Source organism: Rhinolophus hipposideros (assembly GCF_964194185.1).
Source record: "Rhinolophus hipposideros genome assembly, chromosome: 9".
In the NCBI taxonomy this organism is placed as follows: domain Eukaryota; kingdom Metazoa; phylum Chordata; class Mammalia; order Chiroptera; family Rhinolophidae; genus Rhinolophus; species Rhinolophus hipposideros.
The window spans coordinates 68,379,379-68,406,939 of NC_138055.1; the positions used below are offsets into that span (position 1 = coordinate 68,379,379).

General features: G+C 33.8%; 1 protein-coding gene across 2 annotated transcripts in view; it reads left to right on the forward strand.

Annotated features, from left to right (window-relative positions):
* TRHDE (thyrotropin releasing hormone degrading enzyme) overlaps nucleotides 1–27,561 on the forward strand; it is a 365,816-nt gene that overhangs the window by 219,329 nt on the left and 118,926 nt on the right. The window contains exon 6 of one of the 2 annotated variants that reach the window (XM_081060435.1): nucleotides 8,894–9,031. The exons of the other annotated variant lie outside the window; for it this stretch is intronic. Coding sequence (XP_080916561.1) covers nucleotides 8,894–9,031 — 138 coding nt within the window. The remainder of the gene's footprint in view (nucleotides 1–8,893; nucleotides 9,032–27,561) is intronic. 2 annotated transcript variants of the gene reach the window in all.

The following is a 27,561-nucleotide window of genomic DNA, read 5'->3' on the forward strand; positions in this document are numbered from 1 at the left end:
TAGAGGGAAAGGAGTCAAAGAATCCTAAAAAAAAATAAAGGGAAGTGAAATGATATGCATATTGTAAGGGGGTTATATGAACACACATGGCATATGGTGATTGTTCATAGTGATTTTTTTTGGGCTGCCGGAATCAGAAAGCTATGTAATTAGACAAACCGTTTGTAATTATTACTATGATTGACATTATTCGAAGTACTTTCACGATTGTTTCTTAAGGCCCAGGATTATCATAATTAACAAAAATGTGAGTGACTAAATTGGTGGTAACTTCTGCCATATAAATATTGTTACATCTTTAAGCATCTTGAGTAGGTAAGTCTGCAGAACGTTTAGAATTTGGTTGTATATAATGCAGTACATTTTGTGTTCCATCTTAGAATTTTCCCTCAGCTGTGTCACATCTTGGATAATATGAGACATGACACATTTAGCTTGGATATTACAAATAAAATATAAAACAGCTGAAGGATGTAGTCATTGAAGAGACTCACAATTTAACTCACTCTCTGTGTTAGTCATGTTTGAGAGTACGGCAGTTCATAAAAACCTATGCAGGGAGTTATTTGGGGTTATGAGAAGCTTATAAAAATCATCCAAGATGTTCACAGAAATATAATTGCTTTTTTGTTTATGGATTGATTAAGTCATCTTAGAACATTGGTGGCTTGGCTGTGGATGAAATACGGTTGATAGTTAAAACAAATAACTTACAGAATGCATTTCAGTTACTTAAGTATAAAGCTTGTGTGAAATCACAGAATAATGTTATATCAATAGAGATCTGCGTGGATTATTGTATTCATATACCACTTTCTGTAAAAGATTATGTAAACAAATACAGAGATACAATTTTCAGTCTAGTACTTATTTCATTGTAGGCATTAATGGTGATTATTTTTAAAAAATATTATTCAATGCCTACTGTATATATCTGTGTTTACACAAGTTTGATTTTAATATAAGTGGACTGCTTTAACAAGCTGTGCATGAAAATGATTAACGTCTTCTTTATGTGCATTTTAAACATGAGATTTTGAAATGTTATTTTTAAAGTACATTGTTTTATGGAAGCAACATTTATTTTCATTAGCTCTTTAGTTTTATTTCATCTATCAGTGTGATTTAGCTGTCTGTAAAATGTTAATCAGCTAAATAATGATATAATATTTCACAATACATTTAGCTAATCTTCAACTGAGTAAAGCTTAAAATGTCTTTGGGCATTTTAGAAATTTATAAAGGTGGGATGACAATATAAAATTACAGAATAAATTTTTTTTAAAATTTCAGGAAATGAGGAATCCAAATAATTCCTAATTTTTATAAATATGGCACGTGTTAATGTGTTTTAAAAAGATGATAACTTTATTTCTATGTCTTGGCCACTGTAAATAAAGCTGCAATGAACATTGGAGCACATATGTCTTTATGGATAAATGTTTTCAGATAAACCCAGGAGAGGGATTACTGGGTCATATGGTAATTCTGTTATTAATTACGGTGGCCAAGACATGGAAACAACCCAAATGTCTTTCAATAGATGGATGGATAAAGAAGTTGTGGTATATATACACAATGGAATACTATTTGGCTATAGGGAAAGATGAAATAGTACCATTTGCAACAACATGGATGGATCTTGAGATTATAATGCTAAGCGAAATAAGTCAGACAGAAAAAGTAGAGAACCATATGATTTCACTGATATGTGGTATATAAAACTGAAAACAACAAAAGAACAAGACAAACAAATGAAGAAACAAAAACTCATAGACACAGACAATAGTTTAGTGGTTACCTGAGGGTAAGGGCGGAGGGAGGTGGTAGAAGAGGGTAAACAGGGTCAAATATATGGTGATGGAAGGAGAACTGACTCTGGGTGGTGCACACACAAGGTGATGTATTACAGAATTGTACACCTGAAATCTATGTAACTTTACTAACAAGTATCACCCCAATAAGCTTTAATTAAAAAAAAAGATGATAATTGCAAAGTTATAGAGATAGCACATAAATAAAACCCAATGAATATTTCTCTCCAATACATTTGCTTTTCTTGTTTGAATTCTCGATTGTATTCCTCTGCTTAACCTTTGTCATGATTTGAATAAGTCATGAAGAACAAGAGTAAAAAAGCCAAACTGTGCATTTCTAGATATACATTTATTCCTTGTTCTAGCCTTGTGTAAGCAAAGGCTTCAGATCAGTAATGATTCATGTGGCATTTTGTGTAACCTATGAAATCTTAAATGTCTTTATCTCATGGTAGTATAGATTTCCAGAAAGGTAAACCATAAATTATATATCTTATTTTTTTCTCTTTATCATAGATCGGTTGAAGTTGAATCAACATAGTCACAGACACTGAAAACAGATTTACCTGTATCTTTCCCTCTGCTCTGTACTCCCATTGTACTTTGTGCTACTGGTGCTTCACCCATCACATAGCATTGATGAGTTATATGTTTATCTGTCTTTCCTTTCATGGACAGTGTTGCTTGGATGCAGGAATTGTGCCCCAATTGTGTTCATTTCTCCAGCCTCTAACACAAGACATATATATGAAGCAGTCAATAAACATGTATGGAATTAAATTACATTGTGCAAATATTTTTATCAGACATTCTTATTGATTTGACTCCAAGAACTATGAAAGTGTCTTTATCTAGGTTTAAGAGTATACCATGATATTAAAAACTTGAATAAGACATCACACTTTAAATAAACAAGTGAAATACTGAAAAAGAAAATATTTGTATCTGTTTGGATATCTGCATGTGTATCTACATTCATATCTGTATCTATGTCTATGTTTATGTCTATAGCTATAATTTACTCATACATTTTGGAATTCCAAACTAAATACCCCATTTGATCACTATTGGTCATCCCAAAATTGAACTAAATTTTAGAGAAATAATTGGTACAATATCTTGTCACAAAGAAGAAGCCCACATCGTGTGTTATTTGAGCATAATTATGCAGTGTTTTCCTACTTTTGTTTCTAGTAGCTTCTCAGTCTGGCTCACTTTCCACTCTTTATTCATAGTTCTCTCTCTAAATGTTGGTCTGGTGATGTCACTTTTAGCTTCCCAATGTGGCACAGAAGACCTTGATGATTTTGTTCTTGTCTATGTCCGTGTGCTAATCATTAGTCATTTACCTTATTATACTCTCTACCTTCTGCCACACAAAACTCTGGTCTCCCCAATAGATCATGCTGTTTCAGGCCTCCAGGAGTTTCCCCAGATATTCCTTTCCATGAGTTTCCCCAGATATTCCTTTCCGTCCTTCCGTCTTTTCTGCTGTATCCGCCCAGAAAACTCAAATCAAGCTTAAAGATTCACGTCAAACTACCAGTCCAGAAGCTTTTTCCTGCTTTCCCTTAGGCAGAAGAAATCACAGCCTTCTGTGTGTAGTCAACTATATCCTGAACCTACCTCCGTTTTTACACATAGCAGGTGATGTTTTAATACTTGTTTTCATCGTTGCCTCTTCCTTTAATCCCTGTCTTTGTATCTCTGTCCCCAGAGCCAGGCATACCATTTTGGATAAAGCAGGTGCTCAGTAAATATTTGTGGAACACATTCCCTTATTTAATCTTCACAACCACATATGTTTAAAAATGAGAGTGCTGAGGTCTAAAAAGAATGAGTAATATACTCAAGGTCATACAGCTAGTGAATGGCAGATATTCTTCTTGCAGTCTAGGACTCTGTCATCAACTTTGCTGCAGTCTTGTCTTCCAGGAATACCAAATGAGCCATTTGAGTTCAGATCCATCCTCCCAGAAAATTGAGTCCTGGTTGCTGCTCTGATGTCACCCACATTTGCCCTGGGAATTTTTTTCTGCGCCTTTTATGCCTGTGAACACCTCACCACTACTTGAATTGGCTCAGGCTTGGCTCTCATCTTCCTTGTCTAGTTTGATGTATCTGACTTTCTTTTATCTCGATTCAGATTTTTCTCAATTTTTTTTCCTTTTTTTTGGCGCAGAGTTAAAGTGTCTTCCTGGTATTGCTTTTCACCAGAAATTGTCAGCCTTGTTATAGGAACTTGAGGACAGACCTACTTTTCAATAGAACTTCTTCTTTTCCCACTCATCACCATGACTGCGGCTAAACCAGGCATATTCACTTTTAACCCTGTACACCCTGACATGTTCAGGTAGGAGCCATTTTGAGACATCAAGGAATATAATTTCTTCAGTATATCTAATGTCAAGAATTATCTAATGATAAGAATTCTTAATAACATTCTTTACATATAGTACTAAAAACCAACATAAGACATGCTAATAATATAAGAAATAATTTAAAAACAGTGGATCCCTTCTGAGATTTCATTTATACTTTTATACAAACTACAATTTATTGCCAAAGGTTGTTTACATTTGACTTCTTATCTGAGACCCAGGCTTTTACTTCCAGTTGTTTGTAGCATATTGCTTTTTGGAAGTGCACTGTCACATTCCTTGTAACATTTAAAATTGATGTTTTAGCTTGCCCTCCAAACCAAACTTTTTTTCACTTCTCCATTTCTGTCTATAGATGCTCCCTCCCCAACCTTTAAATAAATTGCATCAAATCTAAAAGCCATGTAGTTATCTCTTAGTATTTCCTGTCCATCATCTACTAAGGGACTCGGGCATCAAGGCATCAATACCAGTCAATTTTTCATTCAAAATATACAGACCAAGTAGTCCTTCAGCAACAGCATGTTCTACTTATATCATCACCACATGCCCACTTAATAGAAGAGCCACTTTCTGTCTTCCGTCTCTACATACATCAAGCCATCTTGTAGACCACAGATTAATTTTCCCAAGACACTACTTGTGTTATGTTATTATGTGTGCTACTGCCTATTTATTACACACAAACTCTTCAGCCTGATAACTGAGGATTCACAGAGTAGCTTCTTCTCATGTTTCTTCTGACTGGATTTGTTCTTATTTTCTTTTTTTTAGCTACTTCCCTCATTCATCTGAGTAATCCTTCATCCTTCAATAACCCACTTTAATGTCACTACCTCTGTGAAGCCTTTTCTGAACTAATTAATCATTTCACCTTTTGTGTTTTATAACATCCATCATATTATAATACAATTAGCTTTTTGTCTGTTATTCTCTTGTACTTTGTCTTCCAGGTTAGGGACTAGGTTTTACGTATATACAGAGGGTGTCAAAAAAATGTATACACATTTTAAGGATGGAAAAAACTGTATTAAAATTACGCTGATTGTAACTACTTTGAGCACCTCTTGTAATTGCAGAAGTCAAATGTGACTTGTATTAATCTTTTGTTATTGGTGTATATTGAGTATTACAATTTTAGTACAGTTTTTCCTTTCTTAAAATGTGTATACATTTTTTGGCAGTCTCTGTATTTATTCCCAAAACACAGTACAATATCTGACATGGAGTAGGAATTTAATACATGTTTGTTGAATGAATGAATAAAATAATAGTGGCTTTCTTCTTTTCCATGTATCATTCTCAACTCAGTGCATTTAGTCACACTTTGTTTACTTTTCTGAAAGCCTTTGCTTTATTCCCCCCAAATTCAAATGCAATATATTGTTGAAAATAGTACAATATGACATGATATATTCAATATTATTGGACTATTTAAATGTACACATGTATGCAACAACTCTAAGGGATATATATATTAAAGTGGTAAGATTTATTGTTACTGTTACCATTAAACTTCTTGTAAATAGATTTTAAAATTTCTCCATTTTACCTTATTGTGCTGCTCTTTGAAAGTGGCAGAATGGCTTATCTCAGTGTCCTTAAAATATAAAGTAAAATAAAAACTAACTCTTGAATGTTCCCATGAATACATATATTATTTCCTATACACACACACACCAACTTTAAAAGTTCCTTCAAGGGTCATATCAAATTCTACCTCTTCCATTAAACTTTCCATAAATAGTTGTATTATCCTATTATTTATAAAATAATATTTCCATTATTTTTCTCATAATTCTTTAGCATATCTAGTCTGTAAGATAAAACTATTTTGTTCACTGTGGCTATTTTGTTTTATCTCTTATCTCACATTACAGCTAAAATTTATTTAACTTTAGTTTTAAACTTTGTAGTCTCAGGTCAACAGTAGGCAATTAATCAATACTTAGTAATTTTGGTGTTATTGTTGTTGATAAGAAGGAGAATGAGGGCCCCAGCCAGGGGCAAGCTAAATTCATTTCTTATTTTGTTGTGACACAGGTCCTTATAAAAAAATTAGCACCTTTTCTCCTGGAAACTATTTGTAGTTATGTTAAATTGGGTTTGCCTCTGGCTAGAATATCCTTTTTTTATCCTTAACTTAGGTAGTCTCTCTCCTGAGTTTTGCAAGTGCTCTTCTGGCAGGCTTTTCTTTTCTTTTCTTTTTTTTCTTTCTCTTTCTCTCTTAGTCTCTTCTAATGCCCTTTTTCTCAATTATACAATATCATCTCTCCAACAGTGTAAAAGATGAAGTTTTATTAATGACTTAACACAACTAAATTTAAACACTGCTTCTTGAAATTTACTGACTAGACAAGAGTTTGTTTTTGTTTTTCTCCAGAAGCATGAAGCAATATATTATGTACAATTTATATTGTTTATAAACTTCCTTAAAAAAGAAAGTTTCATTTTTTGAAATTTACCTCAGATTTTGTTTTTATAATTACATAGCCATTTACTTTATACCATTTGAAAAAATTACATCTAGGAAATTAAGGTATGTTTACTGAATTTTAATATTGATCAATATATATTTATAGTTGCTAAATATTAATAATTAGGATTCAAATAAAGCATCATTTTAAGTTCATTTTACACTGTAATTTTTTATTAGATGTTTGAGTGACATGAAATGGGCAATCACTATTTGAAAAACTGAATATGCAATCACTATTTGAAAAATTGAATATTGTTTTATCTTCAGAATGAAAATCACCTTCTCAATTGCTACTTCTTATAAATAAAAGTGTTCATTGGTCACGTTGAAGTATAATTATACATTTCATGATTCCTCCAATAAATTCCAATATCAAATAATTTTTAAGTTCATTTTAAAATTGAATGAATAACAAGATTACATACCTGCTTAAAAGTAACACTAACATTTTTATTTTGTAAATGCATGATTTTCTCTTATTCCCTATATCTAGGCTATTTGAGATCTTTTCTTTGCTTTTTAGAGGGTTTAAAATGAGAGATGTAAATATCAATCGTTTTATTCTTCAAATTTTACATCACAAGATCCAATTCCATTCTCCTTAATTCGTTTTGAATTAAGAACTTCATTTGAGGAGAAATATAGTATATTAGTTTGTCATATTTGTTAATTCATTGTAAATTTGACCTTTTCATTGTGGCTTCTCAGTGTCTGGTATAACTGTCTGGAACTCAGAGTGACTTTTGGTTCAGTCCTTGTTATATTGTCTTCTTTGATGGAACATAGACCATTCATGTGAAACTCTTAGGCCAAAAAAAAAAAAGGACTGACGAAATTAATAAATATAGTCCACAGACTATAAAAAATAAACTATTAGAAAATAAACCTTACAGTATATCATTAGATAGCTAATTAATTAAATTATTGAGTAAATATACTAAATCGCTGAGCAAATGATGAGCAAAAATGTTTCTTTAAAGCCAGATTTAAAGTAACACACACTTATGTGCCCAATTAACTGTTGTTTTATCACCATATTTATTCTCTGTTTTCATTTTTTAAAATCCAGGATTGATGTACTCTGAGCTTGAAATTACAATTTGTTCGGAAATAACATGCTGTTTATCTGCTGGCTCAAAACTAGGAGGCTCCAGGAATGAGTTCAGAATTAGTTAGAGCAATTTAAGTGTGGCAGTCTTTAATCTCTGTAATGATATTCCTCAGGTCCCAACTACCTAGGGGCTGTTTAGCTCTTGTTATCTCTTGGAACTTCTTTTTACTTTCCGTCCTCCCTCAATGTAGGCAAGAGGCTGGGAGGACTAGTAGCTGCCAGCATTTTTGTTAACAAAACTCAAGCTGTTTCTTTAAAGAAACAAAACAAAACAAAACAAAACAGAGGGGTACTTTTTCTTTACAGTTGATTCGTAATATAGCAAATCAGATTTTATTAGAGGAAATACTAATGGCTCAACAATACACAGAAAAGAAGTCTCATGATTTTGTCTGTTTTCACAACTTTATGGTAATAGATTATTAACGTCAATTATCTCCACTTTACATCCGTTATTCTGAATTCCCATATACACTATATGTTCACAGATATTATAGTCTATTGTCAATATACCTTTTATTATTTGTTGTGGTCTCCTGAACTTCTTTCAGAAAGTGTGTGTGTGTGTGTGTGTGTGTGTGTGTGTGTGCGTGAAAAAATAAGAGAGAGAGAGAACTCAAAGAGAGAAGAAAGAGAGGGTCAGGGAGAGAGAGACTGAGCTGTTCAAATGGTACTAGAAATAAATGGTATAAATAGCAAAATAACACTGGAATTTTAGTTATTATTCTTACACTAAATTCAACTGAAAAGTTTATTTGGGACTGGAATTGTAGTCTTGACCCTGCAGAATGCACAAATGAGCTTAGTCAGTATCACTATGTGCCCGCTGTCCAAATTTGCTTTCACCACTGTTAAAGCAAACAGAACCCACTGTTTTTATCTGTTTGTAGTTCGTTAATTGTGTTTCATGTACTCAAATCAACCACTTTAACTTTAGAGTAAGTTAAGGGGCGTTTTATGTGCTGGGTTCTCTTTAGAGTTAAGTCTCGCCATGGAAGCTGAGGACCATCATCAGTGAAGTAACACACATCCTGTTCCTATTGTCACAGGCATTCTGTCACAACCATGAATCACCTATGATATTGCCCTGTCTACTGTATTGCAGGAAAAGCAGAGGTTTCTGACAGACGTTCTGCATGAAGTGATGCTGCTGGACGGCTTGGCCAGCTCCCATCCAGTATCACAGGAAGTACTACAGGCAACAGATATTGACAGGGTGTTTGACTGGATCGCATATAAAAAGGTGGGAATAGATAAGACCCAAGTGCCAACTGGATATTTCACTGTCCTGGGGTAGCAGAACTCATGCTACATATATTGTATTCTTCTCTTCTTCCTGGCAGATAGAAAGGGACAGTGATTAGAAAACAGAGACACCAGGTTCATGTCATTTTATGACTTAGGATTTTGCTTTATAAATTAGTAAAATGGAGATGAATGTGTGCAAAATAATGCATAGAAATATTGGGAGTGTTAATTAATAAATGTTTGGAAACTCGATATGAAGTTGCTGTCTGTACAAGTGGTGTAATATAAATGTCAGTTTTATTATCATTAATGAGAGAACTGACCTATATTGTGACAGATTATTTTTCACCAATGCCTGTTAAATACTTTACTTTGAAACAGGTGTAGGCAGTGACATGACACGTATTTTATAAACCCCATTTAAGGGAGATTTGGGGGATAAAGCTTCTTTCTGGATAATAAGCATAATAAATGAAAATTTAAAGACTAGACTTCGAATGGTGAGATTTTGGGCCAATGACCAGACATGGGAATAAGATATACTATGAAATTTTTCCCATTGTTACTTAGGTTAGGATTTTCCTAATATCAATATCTTTTTGTTCTTATTTTAATATGAGCATGTGTATCTCAGTATTTAGTAGCCACTTCATAACTGTTAAAATGCTGTTAAAGTCTACTTCATCTTCGGTGTAGATTGAATTGCATTTATGGGATTTCTGTGTGCTTTATTGATTTAATAATATTTTAAATTTGTAAAAGAATGTTGCTAATTTTTTTTCTAAAAAGGAAGATATTACTGTTTATAACTAGAGATCAAATAACAATTCATCAGAATTCTTTGGGAGAGTGATTTAGATAAATGGTTTTACATTCAAGAAATGACTATCTCAATGATTATTAGTTAATATTGTATGCCATAATATATAAAGATAAAATTGTGTTAGAAAATATCTTTTCAAATAACTGATCGTTGCATTGGCTCAAAAAGAGTATTTTTTAATTAAATTTTTTTTCAATTACACTTGACATACAGTATTATATTAGTTTCAGGTGTACAGCATAATGATTAGACATTTGTATAACTTATAAAGTGATCACCCTGATAAGTAACACAAAGGGTGTTTTCGATGTTTCATAAAAATAAGTGGAAGTGTAGAAACATACTTATTTTTTTTAATCTTTGTTAAATTTATTAGGGTGACTGACATTGGTTATAAAATTATATATGTTTCAAGTGTACATTTCTGTAATGCATCATTTATATATCGAATTGTGTGTTCACCACCCAAAGTCAATTCTCCTTCCATCACCATATATTTAACCCCCTTTACCCTCTTCTGCTCCTCTCCCCTCTTACTCTCTGGTAACCACTACACTGTTATCTGTGTCTATGAGTTTTTGTTTGTTTGTCTTGTTCCTTGGTTGCTTTCATTTTTATATCCGATGTATGAGTGAAATCATATGTTTCTCGACTTTTTCTTTCTGACTTATTTTGCTTAGCATGATACTCTCAAGATCCATTCATGTGGATGCAAATGACAGTATTTCATCTTTTCTTATGGATCATTACTATTCTGTTGTATATACGTACACATCTTATTTATCCAATCAACAGTCGAAGGACACTTTGGCTGTTCTTATGTCTTGGCCACTGTGAATAATGCTGCAATGAGCATAGGGGTAGATATATCTTTACAGATAAATGTTCTCAGATTTTTGGGGGCAGATATCCAGAAGAGGGATTGCTAGGTCCTATGGTCATTCTATTTCTAATATTTTAATATTTTGAGGAACCTTCATACTATTTTCCAAATTTTGTTTTTACCAAATTTATTCCTAAGTATTTTCAATGAAATACTTTCTATTAATATATTTGTCTTTCTGTGCACCAATGCCACCAATCTTGATTGCTGTAGCTTTATAATAATCTGTGAAATAAGATTGCTAGTTCTCCAGTTTTGTTCTTCATGTTTTGTTTTAAGTTCTTTTCGTTACTCTTAGTCCTTTGAATTCCTATATAAATTTTAGAATGAATTTTTCAATTTCTAGAGCAATTCTGTTGAATTGCAGGAATTGCCTTGCACTTATAAGATGATTTGGGAGAATTGACATCTTAGCAATATTAAGTGATCCATGAATGCAGTATAAGTATCCCCTGCTTTTCCAAAGTTCTCTTTAAACCACTTTGCTTTTATCAAAGACCTACATTAGTACCTGTTTTGCCAACCAAAAGAAATCTGAAGAGGATTTTCACTTTTAACAACAACAACAACAACAACAACAACAACAACAAAAAAAACAGGCCGAAAAACAGAAATAGTGTTCAGCATTTATTCTGTCATCATCTGTTACAGAGACAGCACACACCCTAAACAGTGAGAGTAGCCCCACCAAACTCCTTCCCCCGAGAACTATACTTGATATCCAGCATTAAATCGCCATAGCTTTGAACTGTATCTGTGAGCATCTGTGCTTTATCTCAGCCTACTTTGTTCATTCATTAGCAAGATGTGTCCTAAGGTTATTTCTTCTTAGGCCTTACACCATTTTGGCTTATGAAAGGTTTCATAGGACCACCCTGTATTTGGATAGCAGTGAAACTTGTATACCCGTTAATATCCATTAATTTAGTTACTCTTTATTTTCTCTAAATAATGTAGTTTTCAGTGAATAAATGTTTCATATCTATTTTCATATTCCTAAATATTTTACACTTTTAGGCTACTGTAAATGGTATTGGTTTTAATTCCCATTTCTAATTTTTTTATTCTATTGTAAAAATCCAATTGATTTTTGTATATTTATCTTGTACAATGTTAAATAGAAATAGTAAAAGCAAACATCTTTGTATTATTCCTGATTTTAGCAATATATTGTCTTTTACTGCTGGGCATGATGTCTCAAATATTTTATAAATATCCTTTATTAGGATGAGAAAAATTGCATTCTATCCCTATGTTGCCAAGAATTTTAATCCAAAATGGATGCTGATTCCATCAAATGTTTTGTCCTCATTTATTAAGATGGTCAGATTTTTTTTTTTTTTTTCAGTTTGTAGTATGGTGAAATATATTGATTGATTTTTGGATGTTAGACTATCCTTTTATTCCTGCAACAAATACATTTGGTCAAAATTATTTTTTTAAATATATGTATAGTTGAGTTCAATTTGCTAAAAATTTGTTTAGAAATTTTACATCTATGTTTATAAGGGATATTGATCTGTAGTTTTCTTTATTTGTAAGCTCTTTGTTTGGTTTTGTTATTATAATACTAGCTTCATAGGATGGAAACAATTGCTTCCTTTTCAATTTTCTGGGAGAATTTCTTTCTTTCTTTGTTAAATGTTTGGTAGAATCTCGGACTGGAATTTTCTTCATGGTAAGATTTTTAATTAATAATTTCATCAAAATATAGTGGGCTATTCATGTTATTCATGTCTTCTTGAGTGACCTTTGGTAGTTTGTATCTTTTAAAGGATTTAAAGGATTTGACTCATTTCATCTAAAATGTTTCATTTATTAGCATAAAGTTGTATATGATATATTCTCTTATCCTTTTTTTTAAAACCTTTAAAAAATTATTGGGGAATATTGGGGAACAGTGTGTTTCTCCAGGGCCCATCAGCTCCAAGTCATTGTCCTTCAATATAGTTGTGGAGGGCGCAGCTCAGCTCCAAGTCCAGTAGCCTGTTTTCAATCTTAGTTGCAGGGGGTGCAGCCCACCATCCCTGCGGGAGTCGAATTGGCAACCTTGTTGTTGAGAGCTCATGCTCTAACCAACTGAGCCATCCGGTAGCCCCTCTGGAAGCTCAGCGGCTGCTTGTTGTCTTCAATCTAGTTGTGGAGGGCACAGCTCACTGGCCCATGTGGGAATCGAACCGGGCACCCTGTTTTTCAGAGCTCGCGCTCTAACCAATTGAGCCATCTGGCTGCCCCTCTCTTATCCTTTTAATGAATCTCTAGTGATGTCATTTTTATTCCAGATGTTTTGTTTTATCCTTTTTTCTCTTAGTCTAGATAGAAGTTTATACATTTTATTTTTAAAAAGCCTTTGATTTAATTGATTCTTGTTCTTTCTATAGATTTCCTTTCTAATCATTATTATTTCCCCTATATACTTCAGGTTTAACTTGTGTTTTTCTTATTCTAGTTTATTAAGGTGCAAGCTGAGGTCATTAGTTGACTTCTATTGTAATTCAGGTGTTTATTCTACAAATTTCTTCCTAAGTGCACTGCCTAGGGCATGATCCAAATTTTGATATATTGAGGTTTCATTTTCATTCACTTTAAAATACTTTCTAATTTCCTGTTTTATTTATTAGTTGCCCCAGGGGGTTTTCAAAGTGCTCTATTTAGTTTACAAGTATTTGAAGATTTTTCCAGAAAACTTTCTTTTATTTATTTCTTCTTTAATTCTATTGTGGTCAGTGAAATATATAGTATGTCTTAGAATTCTTGAGGCTTGTTTTATGGCCCAGAATTTGTTGCTAACTGTACTTGATACACTTTAAAAGAATGTGTATTTCACTATTGTTGGCTGGAGAGTTTTATGAATGCCAATTAGGTCACATTGGTTAATAGAGTTGTTCAGGTCTTTTATACCCTTATTGATTTTCTGTCTGCTTGTTCATCATGCTTTCTTGAAGGGCCCTCATCATTTGGATTCACCCACATGGTGTCAAATCAAATATCTAAAAATGTAGTAGACAATAGTGCTTCCCTCCCCTCTCCCTTGCTGGTATATCTGGAAAATAATCTTATAATGTGACTCTACAAAGATAAAGATAAGAACAATTTGGCTATAACCTCGGGAACTTCATTTTGACAATCTCTGTATGAGTACTTACTATATATTTAGTGTCTTCACCTAGTCTTCTGACTTAACTTCTCTCAGGATCTTTGTATCAGTAAGGCATATGTGAGTAATATGCAATAACCAATTTAACTTTGTAGGTGGAATGGAAAAACCTTTTTGGGATATATGAAAGGTACTATGTCATTCTAGATTGTATGACAGGTAATGTGGATAATTGTACAACCCTAAATAATATCAACTGCTAATAGTTATTGAGTGCTTACTCTGTGCTAGTCACTGTACCAAACTCTTTACCTGTATTAACTCATTTAATTCTAATAACCTCCTTTTGGGATTGTTAGTTTCATAATCATCATTTTAAAGATGAGAACATTGAGTCATGGTTAATCCAAGGATATGTTCCCCAGAAAATCAGGCTCCAGAGCCAAGATTATTGCCACTACCATATTTGATCAACAAGCTTGGTTGGAGCACTTATTTGTAAGTTTCTACTTATGTTCCATGTTCCACTGTGTGCTGAGTGCTAGGGTATAACAATCAATAAGACAGAAAGGAGAGACAGATTATAAATAAGTCAGTGCAATAACACATAATGATTAACAGCAATATTTCCATTTTAAATGTAGAAACCTAATTTAAACCATCTTAAGCAATAAAAAAGAATTTGTGGACTGAATAACTGATAAGCTTGAGATTTAGTATTAGCTTTAGGAATGATTGAATCCAGGTATTTTTAACAGTATCGTCAGAAATCTACCTTTCATCAGTTTCAGGGCTCTTTGCCTCTATATGACATAATTTCTAAGTAGTTCTTATGAAGATGGTCTCAAACAAGTTTAGGTTGATAGAGTTCTCAACTTTCTGATCCTTATGAGCTCAGAGTAAGAGTAAATTTCCTTTCTCACAACAGCATCTATTTCTATTGCCCCAGAGGGTTGTGGTTTGTTCTGATTAGGTAATAGCTCACCACCAGACAATCCCTGTGTCGTGTACTGGAGAGTCCCCATGGACATTCTGACTGGCTAGAATGGCTCATGAGCTCATGCTCTTGTGGGACAACATTATTGTCCCACATTATTAGGCCACATTATTGCCAGGCCTACTGGAACTACTTGAAGTAGGGTTTCAGAAGAAAACGATGGCCAGAAAAAAGTAATGGATGCCAACCTCAAAATATTAGGACTTACAACAGAAATAAGATCAAGATATAGTCATGGGGTAAGAGGAAGGGAAGTGACAAAAAGGCAAGAAAGAACCATTCTCTAGAGAAGGCTCAGAAAAGGAACACAATGGTGACTGAGTGGAATGTCAAGGAGGTTAACATGATCACAGAACAGCGAGGTTATGGGGTAGTAGACAAGCTGGGGAGATAGCTGGTTAGAAGCTGGGGGACCTCTTATATGATACTAAGAAGTTTGAAGTTTATTCAGCAGGTCAGCAGGAACCACGGAGAGTTTCAACCAAGGTATAAAATAATCAAAATTTTATCCTAGAAAGAATAGTCCTGTAGGTGTGGTAGAGATAGAAGTAATATGTAGGTCTGGAAATTTCAGAAAAGCTTGTAGTGACTAGAGTTCTAGCACGTAGAGAATTTTGTTTTTTGTTTTTTTTTTTGGTATTGTAGTACATAGCATTTAATAAAACCGTCTTGCCACTGCTTTTCTGTGCTCTTCTCCCAGAAGATCCCTGTTACTAGACAACATTAACCTTTGCGAAAAGGTAGCCTCTCTTTGCATCAGTGCTTCGCTGGCTTATCATCTCTTGTAATTATTCTTTTAATAATTATTCTAATTATTCCCTCTTCTGTTTTCTGAGGATTATAGAGAAATAAAGGTTAGGAACTAACAGATTAGATACTAATTACTTTGTGGGTTTAAATTTAAGATCTAAATATTTTTGGAGAAATACACGATATTCAATATGGATAGTCTTAAGACCAGTATTAAATGAAAACAAACCAAAACAAAAACTCTTAGAATCACATATATATTTTTAGAATGGGAAGAGAAAAAAGTGAGAACTAGTCTGTGGGGAAAAAAAAGTTAACGAGTTATATCAAGTAAAATAACAAAATTTCAATTTCGATTTTAATAGTGGATTGAAAATGCTTTTATCCTAAAAGTATAATGGAAACAGGAAAATACTGCCCATAGATAGGAGGACTGGAAAAGATAGATTGAGATACTCTCTTTTCTCTAAAAGCACAAGGAGAAATATGAATCTGTGACCCCATGACCTGGGTGATGAAAGTAAGCGAATGCTCATTAAATTTACATATGATGCCACATTGGAGAAGATTGCTATAAGCTTGAGAGAAAGGAATTGATTTCAACATAACTTAAGCAAATTTAAAAAGGATGCTTTAAAAAGAAGAATACCTTTTAGCAATTCTTATATCAAGGTTGACATGCTTTAGAGACTAAATGAAATTATGTAGAGTAAAAGAAAAGAATTGGCAAGCAGAGAAAAATCCACAAGGGGTCATGGTGAACACAAATTAAAAAAGGGGATGTGGCAATTCAACTTGCAATACTCTACCAATATATTCCAGACTTGAAGTGTGAAAATCCTTATATGGCTAAAGAGGGAAATATACACATTTTCTTATCTTAAAAGTGAATCAGAAAAGACCATTCAGCCATTTTCACTATTGTCCCTTCTGATACCAGGTTCCCCATCTACAGCATCATGTCAGCCAGGCCATGATTAGTACATGGAGAGAGAACATATCGACTCTCTCTATAGGACAGGTTGTTTCTGTAGGAAAAACAAAAGTAAGATGGTACCTTCCATCAAGAATATATTTTAGAAGTAGATATGAAACATGAAATGAAGACAATAATTATGCTAAGACTAACAGTAAAGTACATCTATCATTTAATGAGCACTTTCTATGTACAAGGCATTTTGTGAAATGCTTTGCTTGTATTATCCCATTTTACTCCTAACAGAAAACTTGGAATGTAGGCATTTTAACCCATTTTACTAATGAGGAAACTGACTAAAAAAAGTAAGTGATTTCCACTGTGTCAGACATCCAGCAACTGAAGAAGCCAGGATTTGAAGTCAGATCTGTCTAACTCCAAATTCCGGGCTCTTACCTATGAAACTTTTCACAAATCAATAAATATGTTTTAAGGCAAGTTATGATCTGAACCGTCTCAACTCCAAGTTCTCAGGCCACTTTTGATCCTGTCTTCTCTCATCCTATTTGTCAGGAAATCTTACTGTCTCTGCTGTCAAAATATTTCCAGAATCTGACCTCTCCTCCCCATCATTACTGTTGCCATAGTGGTCTAAATCACCACCATATCGCCACATAATTTCCTAAAAGCTCTCTCTGTTTCTAATCCTGCTCCCTACAGTCTACTTTTAACCAAGCCCTCAGAGTGATCTTTTTAAAAACCTAAGTCAGATAGTGCACTTTGCTTGAAACCCTACAATGAGTCCCCGCCAGAGTGAGAATAAAAAAACAAAGTCTTTATGAAGACCCACAGGGCTCTGTCTGACCTCCACTCACGCCTTATCCGCAACCCCCCATAGGCTCCTTACCCTTATTCTACGTCTTACCTCTCCGACGTTATCTCTTATCACTGTCCCTGCACTCATGGTACTCCTGTTTCACTGGTTCACTGGCTTTCCCCGAAATCCAACAAAACTCTACCACTCTAGAGCCTTTGAACTGGCTGTTCCCTCTGTAGGGAGTGATGTTACTCCAGAGATCGTTGTAGTTCTAACTTATTCTCCTTGCAATCTTTACTTAAATGTCACCTTCTCAAAGAGGACACCCATTTAAAATGTCAGCTGACACCCTCACTGTTTTCTTCACTCATTTCCCTTATTCTAATCCACTTACTGTTTTGCCCCATGGTACAAAATCACCTTCTAGCATATTACACAATTTATTCAATATTATGTTTACCATATTATCTGACTTCCTGCTTACCCCACTGAATATGAGTTTCATAAAGGGAGTTTCATGTCTGTTTTTCACTGTTTTCCAGCATTCATTATACTGCCTGCATGTAGTAGGCGCTCAATAAATTTGTTGAGTTGATTAAAGTAAATGTCAGAAAATCAATAGAAGCAAACATTATGGTGTTTCAGAGGGGAAGATCCTATCTCTTTATAGGAATTAGGAAAAAGAGTTGGCACTTGAAATAGGATTAAAGAGTTTCAAATGTAATTCCACATGCATTCCAGAGGGGCAGGGAAGATTGTGTTGCCCAGTCATTCTGTTTACTAATGGGTTCTGTCCCGTGTGGCCTGACCCTTCAGCCCTGGACCTCATGGGACCCCTATCGTGTCAGCTCAGCTCTTCTGCTGTCTCTGTATTCTCCTGCTTCAGGTATAATCAGTCTCCTGTTCTGCAAATCTTTCCAGCTTTTATTCTTCTAAACAGGTACTTCTTAGTCTCTGCTTTCTCTATTCACAATCAACTACGTACATTTTATCATATGAATGTAATTTACTACTATTTTGTCCTTTTTGACACATTTGTACATACTTTACTATACTGTATTCAATGTAGTATATATAATATATATGTATATATTTACAGGTTAACGATAGCACCTGTGGTCATTTTTATAAAGCAGTGGACCACAGGCTTTTGGTCAGGTGTATAATAGCAATAATACTAGCAGTAGGAATAATAGTATCAATTGTTCTTTGTGGGCCTGTTTTGCCACTGGACATCCATTTAAGAATCTTATTTAATCTCCCACCACTGTAAGGCAGACATTAACTCCAATTTACATAAGAGGAAACAGAGGTCCAGTGAGTTTGATGATGTTCTCAGGCTCCCAGGCCTCAGAGCTGGGATTCACATCTCATTGTTTCTAACTCATGCTCTTTCCACACTACCAAGATGCTTTCCTTAACTAATTGCCTATTATGCCACTGTTTCAATAGGAAATATGATTTGGGTTACAGTCTTTTGACATATACTAGAGTAAGGGATTTTCCTGAATAAAAGTAGTATTTTAAAATAAGTAATGTACTGGCATGCAAATTAAAAATAAGGGTTATAAAATCTGGGAAGTAATAATTGCTTGTTAAGATCATCTTATAAAGAAAATGTGAACAAGTTTAAGAGACTGAGAAAAATTAAGCAAAGAACAGAGAGAGGGTTAGAGGGAGAGAGAATGATTTAGAAGCAATTGGAGATAATCTTATCAGAATAGCTAAAGAACTTACATATGTCCACTCTGGAGGATAGAGGGCTAAGAGGTGACTTAATAATTGGCTCTAATATATATAAATGGTCATTATAAGACAGCTACTCACTACCTCTCTGTCAACATCAAGGTCAGAGTAAGTTAACTGGACTTAAAACAGGAAGAAATTTCAGTTCATCTAAGAAAGACCTTCTTGATATAAAAGGCAAACATTTTAATATGAACTATTGAGGATTATAATATCTTTATTCTTTGATATTCTTTAAAAAGAAAATTAAAAATCTGCTCCCAGATTAGCAAACCAAATTAGAGGACTATTGAAAAAATTCCTCTTGGATCTTCACAACATGGCATATCATAGTCAAATGATGTAAGATAAAATTATAATTTATTAGAAATTAATTTTGCATGCACATATTTATCCTTGTGTTATTCATTTTTCCCCCTTGATTATATGTGTAGAAGTGCGAATGGTAAAGGAAGCAAACTACTTGCTTCTTAGGGATGGGAAAATTTAGAGGTATTCCCCTCCCTCTCTGAATCATCTGTTGATATTTGTAAAAACAAAACAACATCAACAAAATATCAAAAGAATGTCCAGGATAGAGCATACTTTAGTGACTCTTTCTCTTTGTTACCAGTGTGTCTTGCCTTTGAGTTTGGCCTTGAATTATCATTATTCTAGGCCAGAGGTGATTGTAAGACATTCATGTAAAGGAAATGCCTTTTTTTACCTCTTAAAGAAAATGTACGTGGTGGGAGGAGATGATTTTATTGACATTTCTGTGATAAATGCCTTTACCACCTACTGGTAAATTATTAATTTGTGCATTTTGCTGATGGAAGCAACTTTCCTTTTGCGTATGTGTTTGATTCATCGTCATTTGAATGGTTTCTTTCTTTTTTTCTTGCTCAACTTCTAATACTTAAAACAGCTTGCTTTTTACTTTCTAGTAATTTACACTTCTCTCCCCTAGCTGTTCCTCTCTGATTTAGATTTGCTTGATGAAACTAAAAGAAAAAGTATGTATTTAATAAAAATGACTAGCATATTACTCAATAGTATAAAGAATCCCAACAGATTCTTATCCTATCTGGCACCTCTTGTGTTTTGTTTTGTTATTAGCTAATGGTTTAGTATACTAGTTTTGAATTCCTCTGCTGCACACAGTTTGTCCTTTTTACTTTGCTGAAATGCTTAAAAAGGTTTTGACTTTATTCTTCTGCTGTTTTTGAAGCTAGAGTGGTGATCACACATCGTAAGAAGCTTAAGACCCAGTCCTTTGTTTAGTCTTAGCTTGCAGAAGTTGATAGTATTGAGATTCTGCTTCTGCAGCTTTCTGAAATACATTCACCATTACAGTTGTTCTTAGTGTTTTGCTTATGCAAAAAGCCTAATTCTAATGACTTCTGCAGTGGTTCTGTCATGCCAGACTTCATCAATAGCCATAATTAAAAATAAAAAGTACCATTTCAATTAGTATAAATGGTAATATACAACAAGTGTTCCATTCCTGTAACTTGCTCACCCTGTAACTCTCTGTGACTTTAATTCCATTACGCTAGGAGGAAGCTATAATGCATCTCAGAAAGGAATGGAGCTTCTGTTAACAGAACAAGGTCAATTCAGTTAGGAGACCTGTGAATCGGAAATTGTTTTATATAGGATAGTCAGAGAGAAAAAGCAATTGAAGAGAAAAACTAAAAAGAATTGGGAATCAGCCAATGTATAACCCACAAACACATATGGGGATTGCAGTGTTTTGAATAGATTTTCTGGAATAATGGGATTCCATGGTGGTTAGAAAAAGGATAAATACATTTAAGAACAAATTAAGATTTAAAGGATAAACAAGTAAGGCAACTGGAATTAAGGGTTGACATTTTGACAAATGAGAAGTATAGAAGAAGGAAAAGGAGAACAGGATTAAAACTATCTTTTTACGAAAAAGAATGGTTGGAGAAAATGAAGGATAAAAATATTCACAATATAAGCAGTTTGTATACTTATAACAATGGAATAGGTTGGGAGAGGTTGAACTGAATTAAATTTTCCTGAAGAATAATGGTGACTAGATTGTGCTTTAGTGTCTGATGGATTCATCTTTTTACTCAACATGACGACCACCAATTTTTAATCAACAACACATGGTATATTGATGTAGTATAAAAATGTTCAGAAGCCCTATATGGTTACTAATATTACATATGAAGTTCAAAAGAGTTATCCCCCAATTGTTTTATCATTGGGGACTCTTATAATTACTATTCCTCTTTCGTGTGAAGCCAAAGATTGTCTATTTTTATTACTAAAATAATTATGCTTACCAAGTATTAAACAATTCACCTCTATATTAATCAAAGACATATGTAAGTCTCAATCGAACTTTCTGTTTCAAATGTGCCAAACTGAGTTACTACTCAGGATAGATACAACCTTAGTCAAACAAGAAAAACTTTCCTGTTTGGCTCTGTAGTCTTTTTGGAGGTAAATATGCTATTTCCCTTGAAATAACGAAAATATTTATTTGGACACACTTTCATAGATATTTTCATGGGTGCAAAAGGTCTTTTGATGATGAACTGAGAAAATTATCTAGAGATTATATATTTGCTACATACTTCATCATTCATGCTATTGCATATTTCCTGGTAGCATTTAATCAAGTTTTTAGTTTTTCTGCTTTTTAAAAATAGAATGTCTTTTAGCTTTTTTTGAGTTGTCTTTATATCAGTATTAGAAAGCTAAGCTGTGATTTTGTACAACATATTCTTACCTTTAAAAAACAGAGAGATTAAAAAAAAATATACTGAAGCCAACTTTTCCTGAGGGCATTTTCCCAACCAGGAGAATTTGAGCACAATTTTCAAGGTTTCACAGAGATAGGAAAAGAAGACAGAGCCAAAGGTGAGAAGTTTAATGGGAAGCTTCCCATAAAGCCAGGACCTTAAAGAACTACACCTTTAGCACACAGATGAACTAGAAATAAACCTATCTGTTTCCTCAGGAGACACAAAGAAATGATCTGTTTTAAAGTTGGACAGCAAGTAGAGACAGAAAGAAAATCTCTGAAAATTGACAACCCTTGCTTGACATTTTAGCTCAAATGAAAACAACCTTAGTACATGATAAACATCAAGTCAGAATTTTAATTTAAAATCATTTAAAATTAATTTTAATTTAAAATCCTGAACTATAGGTGTCTCCTAATGCCAGACAGAAAGTAAACAAATTCTATCTAGAACTACATGCCTTCATACCACATCTCAAGAGATTTCCACAGATATATTCCCCCCCGCAAAAGAGCATCTTATAATAAAAAAAATCATACAGCATGCAAGGAAACAAGGTTCCATGACCATGAGACAGCTGAAATAATTGAAAACAGAATTATTCATGCATATTATTAAAATACTGGGGATGCCCAAAAAATGTATACAAGTGGACATTTTGGTCAATGTTGCTGAAGCACTAGTGCACCGTAATCAGAAGTGTCTGGATGCTGATGGTAATCACTTTGAGCACCTCTTGTATTGCAGAAGTCAAACGTGACTTGTATTCATCTTTTGTTATTGGTATGTATTGAGTATTACAATTTTAATACAGTTTTACTTTCTTAAAATGTGTATACTTTTTTTGGCACCCTCTTTATTGGATATGTTAGATATAGAGTATAAAATAATATATTAATACATTTGAGAAAATTAAAAGAGTCTTGAATATATAAACAAAATAACACAAGCAACCAGATTTTAAAAATGACTAATGAGGATTCCTAGAAATGAAAATGTAACAACTGCATTTAAAAATATAGTACATATAGTAGATGGTTTATCACAGATTAGAAAGAGCTGAAGAGGCAGTTGTAAAAAGGAAGATAGAATTGAAGAAACTATCCAGAGTGCAGCATGAAGAGACAAAGAGATGGAAAATATGAAAGAGAGGTTAAGAGACACAGGAGAGGGAGAGGAAAGGTCTAACAAATGGAATACATAAACTCACTACCTAGCTTCACTTATTTTTTCTATCCTTTGTTTCTTCATCAAATTCCTACTTCTTAGCTACAGGCACTAAAGTTTTACATTAAATGATAGCATCATTCTTAGAAACAGAGCTTGGAGTTGGATCTCAGATTTTCTTTAAGTAATGAATTTTATCCATCAACAAAGTACTATTTTATCATCTTTATTCTCTTTTGTTACCATCTTAAAAGCTTGAACAAGATAAAACAGTGATATTAATTTAAAAATTGAACACAGTATACTTTTTATATTAATAGTTATTTTCTATCGAGTGCTCACTATGTTACTGGAGTTTTTTTATTAAAATTATTGGGGTGAAAATGGCTAGTAAAATTACATAGGTTTTAAGTGTAAAATTCTATAATACATCATCTATATATCACATTGTGTGCTCACCTCTCAGAGTCAGTTCTCCTTTCATCACCATATATTTGACCCTCTTTACCTTCTTCTACCATCCCTCCTCCCCTCTTACCCTCTGGTAACCACTAAACTGTTGTCTGTGTCTGAGTTATTGTTTCTTTATTTGTTTATTTTGTTCCTTTGTTGCTTTCACTTTTATATCCCACATATGAGTGAAATCATCTGTGTCTTGACTTTTTCTATCTGACTTATTTCACTTAGCATAATAATTTCAAGATCCATCCATGTTGTCACAAATGGCAGTATTTCATCTTTTCTTATGGCAGAGTGGTATTCCATCGTGTATATGTACCACATCTTCTTTATCGGATCATCTATCAAAGGACATTTTGGTTCTTTCCATGTCTTGGCCACTGTAAATAATGCTGCAATGAACATTGGAGTACATATATATTTATGGATAAATGTTTTCAGATTTGGGGGTAAATATCCAGGAGAGGGATTGCTGGGTCATATGGTAATTCTATTTTTAATTTTTTGAGGAACCTCCACACTGCCTTCCATAGCGGGTGCACCAGCCTGCATTCCCACCAACAGTGTATGAGGGTTCCTTTTTCTCCACAGCCTCTCCAACACTTGTTATTATTTGTCTTGTTGATGATAGGCATTCTAACAGGTGTGATGTGATAACTCATTGTGGAGTTTTACCATACCTCATTCCATTTAAGTATTACATCAAGGTGAAGCCTAGAGTAGTTACATTTTTAGTGTGTACATGTGCAACTCGTGAGTAGAAGAACCAAGATTTCAACCAAACCTACCTGACTCCAAAGTCTGTTCTCTCATCACCTTATCACATCGTCAAATAGGCGTGGACTTTCACAGTAGAGAAGATTATACATTTATTCAAATGATTCTGCCTTTATCTGACCATTTATTTCACCTCTCTTTTGAAATGATCTTTAGATACAATTCCTTGCCTGTCCAAGAAAATCAGTCTCATAACTTTATGTTCCTGAAGAGTCTACCTTGACCAGATATTTTTATTTTGTTTATCCTCCCTTCTCATCCATCATTATAATGCTCTACTTAGCTCTTCCTGGCTTACTCCTTTCTACTTTTTGAGCTAACAGCCTAAGGATCCTCAGAAAAATGTTATACCAAGACTGTCTTGGAACTGAGAGTCCATAAGTAGTGAAGTGCATGGCTGGAGTGGGCTGTGTGGGTCAAGCTGACTCTGAGAAGCATGGTTAGGTTTCTATAGAGTGAGCACATGAGAAGCAAACCAGCTGATGCAGTTCACTTGTGCACTACCTCACATCTGTACTTTTACAATAGGATGCAATTATCTCAGTGTCATAAAAATATCTGGCCTAAAGTAGATAATTTTTGTTATGTATCCCTCTGTTAAATACTATGATCAATTTAAGCAAAGCAATGATCAAGCAGTTCAATGTTCATGTTTTGCTTATATATTTCCCAAACGGTTTTCTAGCCCCACAATTTTGAGATGAAATTCATTGCCACATTATTGTCCTTCTAGAAGGGCATCAGTCACAGCAGGGACTTTGTGAATAAATTGGAGCAATCAAGCTATTTCAGTAGTCACATTTGTTAAGAGTAGAAGAGTTTTAAGTGCTAATGTCTAAAACAATTTGTTTTTTTCTTTTTCAGTTTGAAATTAGTGTGGTGGTAGTGTTGAGGGAAAGTTAGTATATTTAAAGGCATTTTGTCTGAAATAATAACATCAATTAACTCTTCTATAACACCAATTACTTTTGTTTAAGTTCTTTATTTATATTATCATTAATCCTTACAACAACCCCATGGTCAAGATACTCTTTCCATCACCAGTTTATGGATGACAGAATTTAGGGAGTAACTTAACCAATATCACAAAGTTAGTAAATGTTGGAGTCAGGATTTATACACTGACAAATTTATTTGTGTTCTTAGTCAACTACATGAGACTGGTAATCCTTTGATTTCCTTTTATGTTTAGACATCACATTGCCTATAAAACATAAAGAGACACTCATTTCTTTCTAGTAGTGATCTTATATTTTGTAATTATTTGTTTAATAGTCCTCTTGAAATCAAAGCTTTAGCAATATACTAGTTATTACCTAGTTCAGTGCCTTATAGATAGTGAGCACACAATAAATACTTGTAGTTTGAATGAATTTTAACAGTGACTAATACTACCATCCAAACCCTCAGAGACTTTAAGGTACAGATTTAATTTCTAGTTCTTTCAGATTCCTCATAGCAGTAACTTTTGAGATATTTTTGCTTTTTATTTTAATCACTTAACATGTAAAAGAGAAATAAAAACATGGCCCTGTACCATTAAGAAAAGTCATGTTTTATTAAATGCTGATACTACCTTTTTAAGTGTTCTTGAATTTGAACTATTCATACTTTTCCTGAAAAGTAATGTAGAGTACATCTTCTTTTGCTTGTCCTGAATTTGCTTTCTTAAGCGTTAAGTGGTACTTCCTTGTTCTGGTATTCCATACTTCCTTAGACAAACCCGAGGGATAAATTAGGAAGGTTCAAAGCCCCCCTCACCTCTGCGATGAAGGTCTTGGACAAAAGGAGCATAGCTGACTCTTAGAGTGCCTGGAGGCCTCTGTCAGAGACAGCTCACAGCCTGATGGATCATTGCTCTGCCTCTTTATGGCAATTTTTTGGTTCCTAATTCCATTTTTATATACTTTAAGAGCTAAATCTTTTGTTGTTTTCCACTTCTGCTTGAGAAAACATTTTTATAGCTTTGGGACCAAATGTTTTTTTATCAGCTCATTTTAATGTCTCTTTCAGTGAACTTGTGGCCAAATGTTTTTCTTATCAGCTCATTTTAATGTCTCTTTCAGTGAGCTGAAGCCATGATGTTGCTGGTAGAATTTGGGGGAAATTTGCTACGGGCAAAGTGGAACCCTTTTGCTTTTCTCCCAGAGATAATAAAATAAGAGTCACTTGCTTTTTCTCTTTCACACTTGCTCTATGGTAAACCATGAGAAAGTCACGTTGAGTTTATGGTTTAACCTTGAATTGTTTCTAAACTGAAAAGGTGCTAGATCACCAGATATTAAGATAGTTTATTTCTTCTAGGCTTCTGGTAGTGTCAACAATGAATGTTTTTTGTTTGCTTTGTTTTGCTTGGTTTTGATTGATTATAAAAAGAATGGAAAAAAGCTAGAGGTAGAAATTTGCTGCCACGTACAAGATGCTAAATTTTAGAAAAGTAATAACAGAACCTGTGCTGTAGATATTTGCTTAGAAAGTGTTACTTTCTAGGTTCCTAGGAGAAAGGGCATTGTGCATTTTTATGTACGTATCTTGGGAAGTTTTAACCTACCAAGCTGATTTTTTTCCAAAGTATGATCTGTGGAATACCACAGTATATGCTCTTAAAATTATTTTCTTTCTCCTCAGTCAGATATTGAAGCTTCAAATTTCATTGATCTGGCTTAATGGCATTACACAAAATTATACCTTAAGTGAGAGATTCAAACAGTGAATTTCTCCTGTTGAATAAACTCTGGCAAGACTGTATTTGCTTATCTCTATATAAAAACAGCCTAATTGTGCTCATGGCTCACCACCTCAGAAGAGTTTGCTTTATGATAAATGGCTTGCTGCTTTGGTTCCTTGGAGGATATGTTTTTGAATTTTAAAATACTCTAAGTACGGAATACATCTGTGCTTTGCCACATTAAAAACAAAAATCAAAAGCTGGAGGGGAAAGCTCTCCTTGTTTTACAAGAGGGGATGGAGATGAATATGTACCTATTGACTCATGTCTACGTGTTATCGAGTCCTCCATACTAACTTGCTCCCCATCATACTCTGCTACCCACAAGCATCCAAACAGAATTTATAACTTCTGCCTTTTTCGAGGAGAAGCAAGGAAAGAAATGAGCCATTTCTCAATGAAATATGTGAAGAGGCTAATTATATATATTTTTGAGAAGAGCTGAAGGTGGTTTGATGAAACTTTAATCTGGGCATTTCAGTCTCTCCGTAAACTTACCCTGAAGTCAGGATAACAGAAAGGGAGATAGGGAAAACCTTACTCAAGCAAGTATTTTCCTTATCCTGCAAATATTGGAACAGTAAAATAATTTTCTTAGCT